Genomic DNA, 10,424 nt, shown 5'->3' with positions numbered 1-10,424 from the left:
AAAGTGAAGGTGCTCAGAATAAAACGGCAAATTGCAGTTGATTTTAAGCCACGTCACTCACATTACTCGATAATTTTAAAAATTAGTCCGCATTATTTATTTGGAAAGATATAGCAGCCATATCTAATCTAATTATTACGTAATAGGTGGGAGTCATGCACGTGTCTGGCAGCTGTTGTTAAAACAGCTATAAAACTCGTAATGCGCAACACTCAGGCTACGCCGCACGATCGATCCCCAGCTGGTCTGCCGACAAAACCGGTTCGAACTTAACTTCGGATTTAACAATGGATCGTGCTAAATTTTCATTTATTTAAAGAAGATGCGAATTATTTATAGTTAAGTAACGCATAAGTATGTGTGCATATGTAGCAAATGAAACGTTATTTCCAGCTTGAAATGTTTTTTTCGTTTAAACACGTGCTTTTGCCGAAGTTAAACGAGGTGTCACGACTGCAAAACAAGCCTACCTAGACTGACCTTCAAACCGTTTGTGGGTTGTTGTTTGTCCTAGTGAGAGTAACACAATTTAACATTTTCCATAGACTTTACATTTTTTATAGATGCTTCATTTATGTGCTTTTAATGAAAGAAAATTCAGGTATGTATGCTATTTTTAGATTCGTATTTTACGCAGATGGTTTTTTTATTGTTATTAAATGTAAATAATTCTCGTTATGTATTATAGCCAGTGGCGGTCCCCTAGTTTTTGAATTTAACTCACCTGAAAATTAGGAGTATTTGTGTAGAATCTGGAGGAAAATCTTGACAAAACGAAATATGATAACGATTTTTTATTGTGATGATGAGTTATGACTATATTTGGGAAAAATATTTTGCAAAATCGATTTTGTATTTAAGAATACATTTCTTTCACAAAAATTTTGTCAATTAAAAATAGTTCACTAAGTGTATTGACTATAGTAACAATAAAATATGGAAGTGTTAATCCACAATGTTTCAAATTGATTTGTTTTTTAAATAGTGATTGAAAAAAAAATGTATGTATAGGTGTACTCTTGTGTCTGGATCGTAAAACGTTAACCAAAATTTGCCAATTCAGTCCCACCGAAAATTTGATAGCGTTCTCCCAAAATTTTACTCAGTAAATCCGTTTTGAAATGTGGAATATAATGTTGTCTTATATACGTGTAAGTTTTAAGCCACCTTTATTTTCAACCTTATTCACATGGGTTTATTTTTAAACATCATATTAATTGACACTTATATGGAACGTTGTTACCGAAGTATAAGTTTCATTTCTATGACAGCGTGTTTGTATTAAATATACAGTGCATCTTTTTTAAAAGTGGCCATAGGGATTCCCATGCTAAAATTTTAAATCCCATGTTAACTTTTGTTAGGGTGAAAGCCCAGAGATAATTTTTGCGGTGCAAATAGCCTTCGGGTTCTAATTTAATTTCCACTACCACTTTTTGCAGTAAATTGTTTATTTGTACCTTAAAAAATAAAAATTATTTTGATTAAAAATGTTTGGTACATTATAAAAAGTTGACTTATTATTTAGACTTGTCGTTGTTGACACTACCTATAATTTTAATTTAATCATTAAATACCTTTGTCGACGACTAGCATTTATAATTCTGTCATTATAGATGTCAAAATCACTCATAAATAGGCCGATTTACTGGCCATAGGGATTCCCATGTTAAGTGGTCTACCCTATGTTAACTATGTTTTGGTGACGCGTTGAAGTACCTACTTGACTTCGATTTTTATACATCGAAAGAATGTCACGTAGAAATTTGTGATAACCGATGTAAAGTAAAAACCAGCGGCATAAATAACACCCGCACAGCTTTTGCGCCATACGGACAATCTAAAATATATTTAAAATAACGGGATAAAATGTCCTTCAGCACTAGGTAATACCCATCTGAAGCTCAAATGTTTATCTATTTTTATGCATCGAAAGAATGTCACGTAGAAATTAGTTTGATTTGAATGAATTTGTCTTCTCAAAACAGAGGACTAAAACTATTAATTAAACCACAGTCGAACAAAATGTTATGAATATTATAATTCTTATTTTATAATCACTATATAAAGATGTGCGTATTCTTTACATGTTCAAGAAAACAGAGTGACTCGTTCTTAGTTTGAGAGTGGGTGAAGTAGAAAGTCAACTAGATCGAATGGAGAGAGAAAAGAGAAGAAATAAAGTAGTGATGATGGGATTGGACATAGAAACAGGAGAGCAGAAGCAGATAATTGGAAAAGTGACAAAATTTTTAGAAGAGAAAGTCAAAGTAGAGAGTAAAGTTAAAAGCGCGTACAAAATTGCAGAGAAAGTTTATGTAGTGGAATTCGAAAACAGAGAAGAAAAAATAAATGTAATGAAAAGCAAGAAGAACCTAAAAGGGTCGTCAATTTACATAAATGATGATCTGACGAAAACGGAAAGAAAAATTCAAAACAAGATAAAAGAAGAGGCAACAAAAGAGAGAAATAAAGGAAAAATGGTTAGAATGGGATATAAAAAGTTATCTGTAGACGGCAGAAATTTTAAATGGAATGAAGAAGAGGGCAGACTTAAGAAGGCAGAACATTTTTAGTAAAGAGCCAAAACAGAATGAAGAAAACGAGGAAAAAGGGAAGCAAACAAGGCAAAGGAAAAGAAATAAAGGATACAGATAGGGAAATCGGAAAAAGGGAAGCTGGTACAAAATTAAGAGAAAAAGGGGTGAAGGTACTGTTTTGGAATGTCCAAGGGTTGCGAAAAAAGGAAAAGGAGTTCTGGGACTACGTGGGAAAATTTGATGTTGTGGGGCTAGTAGAGACTTGGGTGCAAAGAGAAAACTGGGAAAAATTGAAAGAGACCCTACCACAAGAATATGTGTGGGAGTGTCAAGGGGCGACAAAGGAAAAGAAAAAGGGGAGAGCAAGCGGGGGAATAGTAATGGGAATTCGAAAAGAAATGCAAGAATTGGAAAAGGGAAGTAATAATAAAAACGGATTAATGAAGAAAGTAATACAGCTGGATAACAATCGCTGGGAAATAACCGTTTATAGCAAGAAAATGGAGGAAACCAAGATAAACATAGAAGTGGAAACAAAAGAAAAAGGAGATGAAAAAATACTTATAGGAGGGGATTTTAACGCAAGATTGGGCGATAGGGGGACAAGAATAATAGATAAAGAAAAAGGAAAGAAAAAGAGGATCAAAAGATAAAGCAAATAACAAAGAAGGGAAAATATTGTGGCAGATAATAGAGAAATGGGATGGGAAATTTTGAATGGAAACAAGGAAGGAGATGAAGAAGGAGAATGGACGTACGTAGGGGCGAGGGGAGAATCAATTATAGATTATGGGATTGTCAACGAAGAGGCGTGGGAAGAAATAGAGAGTTTCAAAGTGGGGGAAGGGGTAGAATCAGACCACATGCCTCTAGAAATAAAAATCAAAGGAAAAGAGCAAGAGTACGAAAAACAAGAGAGAAGACACGAAAGATAAGAATTAGAAAAAAGAATATGGGATGAAGAGGGAATTCAAAGATACAGAAGTAGACTAGAAAAAAAGAAATTCGAAGTAAAAGAAGATATAGAAGCTATGATGGTGGAACTGAGCAACCTAATTGTAGAAGCTACGGAAAAAAGAAAGATATACATATGGCAAGGGAGGGATAATGGATGGAACGGAGAATGTAGTGAGTTGAAGAGAAAAGCAAGGGAAAAATTAAGAAAATGGAAGAATAACAAGGGAAGGAAAGAAGAGTACCTAAAAGCAAGAGAGAATTATAGGAGAAAATGGGAAGAAAGAAAAAGAGAAAAACGAGAAGAAGAAAAGAAGACAATAAAGTCCCTGAAAACAGAAGAGCAAGTATGGAGATATATAAACAAGGAACGGAGAAGGAAGACTGAAATCAGCGGGAAAATCAAAATACATGAATGGAAAACACACTTTATGGAATTACTGGGAGGTTGTGAGGAAAAATGCTGCAAAATAAATAAAGGAATCACAACGACGGAAGAAATGTGGGGAGGTTCGGAAATAACAAAAGATGAGATAGAAAGACAGTTTGGAAGACTGAAAAGAGGAAAGGCACCAGGAGGGGATGGAATCCAGAACGAAGCGTGGATGTTCGGGACAGAAGAAGTGAAAGAAAAGATATGGGAAGTGGTAAATGGAGTTTGGAAGGGAAAAGGGTTTCCTCGGCAGTGGAGAGAAGGTATAATAATCTCATTATTTAAAAAGGGGCAAAAAAGTGATGTGAAGAACTACCGAGGGATTACCTTGCTGAATACGGCGTACAAGAATATGCAATGATACTCGATGAGAGGTTACGAAAGGAGATGGAAGCAAGGGGTATGTTACCAGACGGTCAGGCAGGGTTTAGGAAAGGAAGAGGTACTATGGACAATGTGTACATCCTGCGGCATTTAGTGGAAAGAGAAATAAGGAAAGAGGGTGGACGAATGTACGCATTGTTCATAGATTTCAAAGCAGCGTTTGATAGCGTGAATAGAGAGAAAATGTGGAAGTATTTGAGGAGAAAGGGAGTAGATGCATACTTGGTAACGAAAATGGAAGAAATATATGAAGAAACAGTAAATACGGTGAGAGTGAATGGAATAGAGAGTGAGAGTTTTTATACAAATAGAGGAGTGAGACAAGGATGCCCACTCAGCCCCGCATTGTTTGCAGCTTATCTAGGAGATATAGATGAAATGTTCAGAAAAGCACAGACAGGAGGGGTGGTAGTCGGCAAAGAGAAGGTGTGGTCCTTGGCGTACGCAGATGATTTGGTGATTGTGGCAAAGAAAAGAGAAGAAATGAAAGCAATGATTAAAAGTTTGGAGAAGTATGTAAAAAAAAAGGAATTGGAAGTGAATGTGGAAAAAACAAAAATGGTGGTGTTTGGGAAGAAAGTAAGAAAGGAGAAGGAAGAGTGGGCATGGAGAGAGAAGAAGATTGAACAGGTGAAAGAATTCCAGTATTTAGGATATACATTAAAGAGCAGTAACTCAGATAGAGCGCATATTCAAGAAATGGTCCAAAAAGCGAACAAAGTGGTAGGAATAGTATGGGGAACAGGAGAGAGAAAATTTGGACATGATTATAAGAGAACAAGGTACCAATCGACCATTTGATATTTTTGTAGTTTATTTTGCCCCCCGTTTAAGTTCTGAAAGGTACAACGTATTTATTGACAGGGTGCTTTCTTGGAAATTTAGTTTTGGTGTCAACATAATTTTCGTAGGGGATTTTAATATACCGGAATTTTATTCTTGTTCTGATTCAGGAAATTTAGTTGGTAATATGATTCCTCTTATTCATTTAATTGAAATTCGTAATCTTAAACAATATAATGCAGTTCTGAATGCAAACAATCGGTTGCTTGACTTGCTCTTATCTAATACGACATGTGTAGTAACGAAATGTGATGACTATTGTACAGGAGGATCTTCATCATCCTGCATTTCTTGTAAAACTGAATAATATAGGTTGAATTAACAATAAGTATATGAAAACTCAAACTACTGCAAAAAGTTATAATTTTCACAAAGTGGACCTAAAATCTTTGGAAGAAGCACTCTCAGACGTAGACTGGTCCTTTCTTGATGAATGCGATAACGTCAATTTAGCATGTGATTTGCTTTATCAAAAACTCTATCAAATTATTGAGTTGTTTGTTCCAAAGATTAAAACACGATGCGAATTACATCGTTCAGTGTAATATTCTTTAATCGTTCGAAATTGTCTCCCAAAAACGAACATTCTGTTCGAACTAATTTCCTGACATATAAACTCAACGGCATCGTTAGATAAGACATAGTTATCTTTATTGTTTACAATAATTTCAAATGTTTGAAAAAGTAGACGTTTATAAACGGTTCCCTCAATGGACAGTGAAATTCGTCTCGGTTTCCTGTTGCAAAATTACTTTTTCATTATTAAAAATGTAGTTACGATTATTCCATTGTTCGTTACACCTACTAATCGCATGTTACAAGGGATGATGAGAAAATTTAATAGTTTTTTTCAGTTTATACAAATAATTTTGAAATTTAAAGGCACCAAAATCATCTAACGTTCCATGATTTTCGTATGTATTCGTTTCCGTATAAAATACCATAGTTTTCCACGAAATATTGTAACAGCTCATTCGCATACTCAGAGTAACTTTTCAACAAATCAGGGGAACAAAGAATACGAACTGCACAATGCAAAGACCTAAAATGTACATATTGTGAACGAGAAATACGGTTTTTAAATATCATTGGTTCGGAATACAACAAAATTTGTCTAAATTCTGTTGCTTTGAATCTGTCAACATCATGTAAGTCTCTAGGTAGGCGAGAGAATTCCTTAGGAACACATTGTCTAAAATTGTTGACTAAATCTGCAAACGCTGCTTCACGGTCTATTTGTTTCATTCGTACATCTTTAGCACCTTTAATCCAAAAAATTAATAACCGCTTAAAACACCTAGGTACACCAAGTGCATGTAGTCTAGTGGCACTTGAGACACTAATCCAATGTTTAATCTCTCAAAAGGACTGTGGATGTTAACTTTATGGTAATTTTCGTCGACTTTGTTCTTAAAATTTTCATCTGTCCTAGGTTTGTTACTAGTTTCAGGAAACGTCATTCTATTATTAATTATTTCTCCTTCTTGCATGCACTTAGTACATCCGTGATATCCAGTGTGTCCTTTTACTCCAAGAATGAAGCTTTTGGCCGATGCATCACATATTATTCTTCCGTTGAACGAAAAAAAATCTTAGCTATGACATCTAGCAATAAAGTGGAAAGTATTAAGTATGATTACATGATTTCTCATAGTCTTTTATCGCGTCCTGTCGAACATGCTGAATGTAATAATGATGATAATAATAAATCTATCCCATACCGCAGAAATTCCCACACCCAACAATCTAGATACCATAATAAGTGGCCTGAAACAAAAACAACTGCATGGAAAATTTTTCAAAGAGCTAGATCAAACTCACATCATCAAGAAAATGTCAATGATTTGACTCAAGAAATCAAGTTTATATGTCGAAACAGATAATAATACAAACAATTACAGAAAATGTATAAGATAAGATAATTTTATATTTGTTGGAACTAAAGCAGCTTACAAATCGTCAAAAATAAATGTAACAATCGAAGCGTTAATAAATGTGTAGTATAAATCAAAACATAAAAACAAATATATATAAAATATAGCGGAATAAAAATAATATTCAATAAAAGATATCGCGCTGTACAGATTTCTTAACCTTAGACTGAAAATCTTCAATATTATAAAACGCATGTTTCAACAGAAAACATTTGGTAGCTTTTTTAAAATTTACATAATAATTTAAAGTTTTGATAAATGTTGGAAATTCGTTGTATAAAAGAGCACAGTGGTAATTAATGCTATTTTGGCTGCGGTGAAGACGTAAGTATTTATACTTTAAAAAATGGCGATACCTTGTAGCGTATGTATGTTTTGCGCACTCATATTCAGATGTATTTATATAGGTGAACAATAGACACTGTAAAATGTATGCTGATAGCTACGTCAAAATTTTTAAATCGATGAAAGCATTACGACATTCATTCCGATATCCCAATTTCCCTAGTAATCGAACACATTTTCTTTGAAAAGCAAACATTTTTTCCTGTGAGCAGAATGCCCCCACACTAAAATACCATAAGTAAGAATACTATGTATAACAGCATAACCTTTTCCGAAACACAGTCTAAATTTTCCTTAGTACAAACAATTTTCCAGAAAGTTTCTTCAAGGTAATATGTGTTTCCCAGGTCATTTTGCTATCTAAAAATAGTCCAAGAAACTTAACTGTTGTAATTATTGGTAATAAACTGTCTCAATTTTTATCTGCAGCATTCTTGAGAATTGTATTAAACATATGAAATTTTTCCTCCAGCTTTATGGAGTGTCATCAGCAAAGCTAAATTCCATACAGTTTATACAGTCAAAAAACCTATTTAAGCCAGCATTTTTCATAGGTCTGGTAATAATTAAATTCTTTTTAGAGTTAAATAAATTGTTAAATACAGAGCAACAAATAGTCATACATATATTTGAGTGATCAGCTAAATTTAGATTATGGACAGCAGTTTGATATACATTCTCATTTAAATTCCAGATCAAAAGAGAGAAATACATTTAATAATACCTAATATTATCGAAGCATCGACCTTCACTGATTGACTTAGTAAGAACATTTCCTAATGATTGTTAACATTCTTTGGATTTCTAACATTCCCTGTAAAAATCCACCAAAAGAAAAAAAAATCAAGAAACTGAATGAGATAAGGACGATAAAGATGTTATACATTGGATATTAAAAAATACAATATTTTAATGTCAACGTTTTCTCCAGACCTCACAAAGTCACTAATTCATTACATGATTGTTATGAATTTGCTACATTGTACTCATGTGGTAGTAATTCTTTTATTTTAGAATGCCATTTAAGATCGTCCAAACTATAGAGGGGGGTCGCTTTTATTTTTCAATAGTTCCAAGCAAGTGGGAAAAGGACGGACTTTTACGGTGGCCTCCCAAAAGCCTTTTGGTCAAACTTGCCCATGTTGAAAATTCGTCGCCAGAAGAAAAATGGGAAACGGTGAACTGCGTAATGAAAAGGGAACTTCTCACGAAAGAAGAGGCAGAGCGGGAACTAACACGAATAGAAAGAAGGTGTGACTTAGATCACGACGAAGAAGCAAATCCAATCAAAAGCGTCGCAAGGGATCCAAAAGCAGGTCATTTTAGGCGTGAAATTCCCGAGGTTCGTTAAATTAAAACATAAACAAGTAAATATATTCTGACGTATTTTATTGTAGGAAACGCTTACCGATAGTAGAGTTTTTATACCAAAATTAAGGTTTTTGGAAGATCACGAAAAAAGGGTAAATAAATAATATCTGTGCATCGTTTTTTTATTATTATTATTTTTCTAAATACTTAGATACTTCACACAGAAATGGATATAAAAACAGAAACTGAAGACAATTTGTGTCTACAGCCGACAACTACTGGAGAAAGCTCGTGTTCGTGCAATATCAACGTTCTTAGAAAGAAAGTCGATTACCTTATAGACAATCAAAGTAGAATGATTTCGCAAATTACAAATATGCAAAAAAGCCTAGCAATCGTAGCTAATATCATATCACGAGGAAATAAAATCACTCCTACGAGAGAACCTGCGGAACCTGTGCGCATACAAATAGAACAAATTAACTCCGTAGGAAAATTAGACGAGCTGGAAGCACAGTTAGAAGAGAACGATTTCATGGAGATGTTTATAAAAAGCCACACAAATATTTGCGGGACTGACGGAAAACAAAATGGCCTCGACTGCTGCTATCAACTAATAGATTATTTTATAAGTAGAATGTTATTCATGGAAATCTCTTGGACCGGAAATGCAAAAGGGGAGGGCACCTCAAAAGTACCATTCAAATTCTATCGAAATTTTAGAAAAAGCTTTTTTTGTATTATCAAACATGCCGACAAAGATTTTACAGAAACCCTATGTGACACGTTTTTTAAAAGAATTATAAAAAATAGTAAACAGAGATTATTGGCGCAAAATCAAATGACAGCAAAACACAAGTGTCGTCCGAAGAATTTGAAATATAAAAAAACCCGGCTTCAAGAGGAACCGGAAGAACAAGCGATGGACTTTGACGCTGACGAAGGAGAAGAAAGTTTGCCTTAACAGGAGTGACGTGTTTTCAGTAGTGGCTTAAGTCTGTTCGAAGTTTCGGAATTTATGGTCATTTTGTTAATTGTCTATTTACATGTCTGTGTTGTTTATTAATGTGGAGGACGTTGATTTAACTCCACCGACGTCCGATTATGGCCACGAATTTCTAGTGGAAAACGAAAAGAATGTTAAGTTAATTTACTTGTTTTGTGAACGTGGCATTATTTGTTTTTTTTTTACATTAAAGTCTGTGATTGGAAAACTTTCATTAACCCAGATCTTGATACGAAAACCATTATCTTTTTGCGATGCAGGTTTAAATTTTGAATATTCTTGGCGCTTACGTAAAATTCTGTTTAGAATTGACAGAGGGGTCATCAACAGTCTGCAGTTCTACTAGATATATAGGGGAAATTTTATCTTACCAACTCAAAGTAACAGGTAGTGGAGTTTTAATAAAAAAATCTACTTTATTTGTGTAGATTAGTCCATTTTAAGTTGGCAACGTGTAAAATCCAATACTAATGGATATTATGAATTTACAAACACATCGATTTTCGGTATACATACATAGAGAGGAATCATGGACATTTGGAAGTTTGTTTTTGAGCGTTGTATTCTTAACTCAAAACTACAAACGGGAGTGATGTGACAACAACATTAGACATGTTGAAATATAAAAAAAAATGTTTTCAAAATCAATTAGAACGGATTCATTTTAAATTCTT

At 34.0% G+C, this 10,424-nt stretch overlaps 1 protein-coding gene across 2 annotated transcripts; it reads left to right on the top strand.

The window, feature by feature from the left end:
- Nucleotides 1-335: 335 nt before the first annotated feature.
- On the top strand, nucleotides 336-10,306 carry LOC135129380 (uncharacterized). 2 transcript variants are annotated; one of them, XM_064056531.1, is made up of 5 exons: nucleotides 336-513; nucleotides 564-601; nucleotides 8,448-8,775; nucleotides 8,831-8,896; nucleotides 8,956-10,306. In XM_064056531.1, exons 2-5 carry the CDS (start codon nucleotides 564-566, stop codon nucleotides 9,706-9,708), a joined length of 1,185 nt encoding a protein of 394 aa, XP_063912601.1. In that variant the 5' UTR covers nucleotides 336-513; the 3' UTR covers nucleotides 9,709-10,306. The 2 variants fall into 2 exon arrangements, with proteins under 2 accessions (XP_063912601.1, XP_063912602.1); XM_064056532.1 differs by having other exon boundaries at nucleotides 336-601; nucleotides 8,504-8,775.
- Nucleotides 10,307-10,424: the final 118 nt, after the last annotated feature.

Source organism: Zophobas morio, unplaced genomic scaffold (genome assembly GCF_036711695.1).
Source record: "Zophobas morio isolate AGI-343-1 ecotype UQ-CSIRO unplaced genomic scaffold, CSIRO_AGI_Zmor_V1 ptg000016l, whole genome shotgun sequence".
Classification (NCBI taxonomy): Eukaryota; Metazoa; Arthropoda; class Insecta; order Coleoptera; family Tenebrionidae; genus Zophobas; species Zophobas morio.
The sequence above is the reverse complement of the archived record's forward strand: the minus strand, read 5'-3'. Positions and strand labels throughout refer to the sequence as shown.

Excerpts from the sequence above, each read along its gene's own strand:
- LOC135129380 (XM_064056531.1), top strand. The coding sequence starts at position 564 with ATGCTTCATTTATGTGCTTTTAATGAAAGAAAATTCAG. Across the intron at positions 602-8,447 it reads TTTAATGAAAGAAAATTCAG|AATGCCATTTAAGATCGTCC; the intron begins GTATGTATGCTA and ends CTTTTATTTTAG. Across the intron at positions 8,897-8,955 it reads TGGAAGATCACGAAAAAAGG|ATACTTCACACAGAAATGGA; the intron begins GTAAATAAATAA and ends CTAAATACTTAG.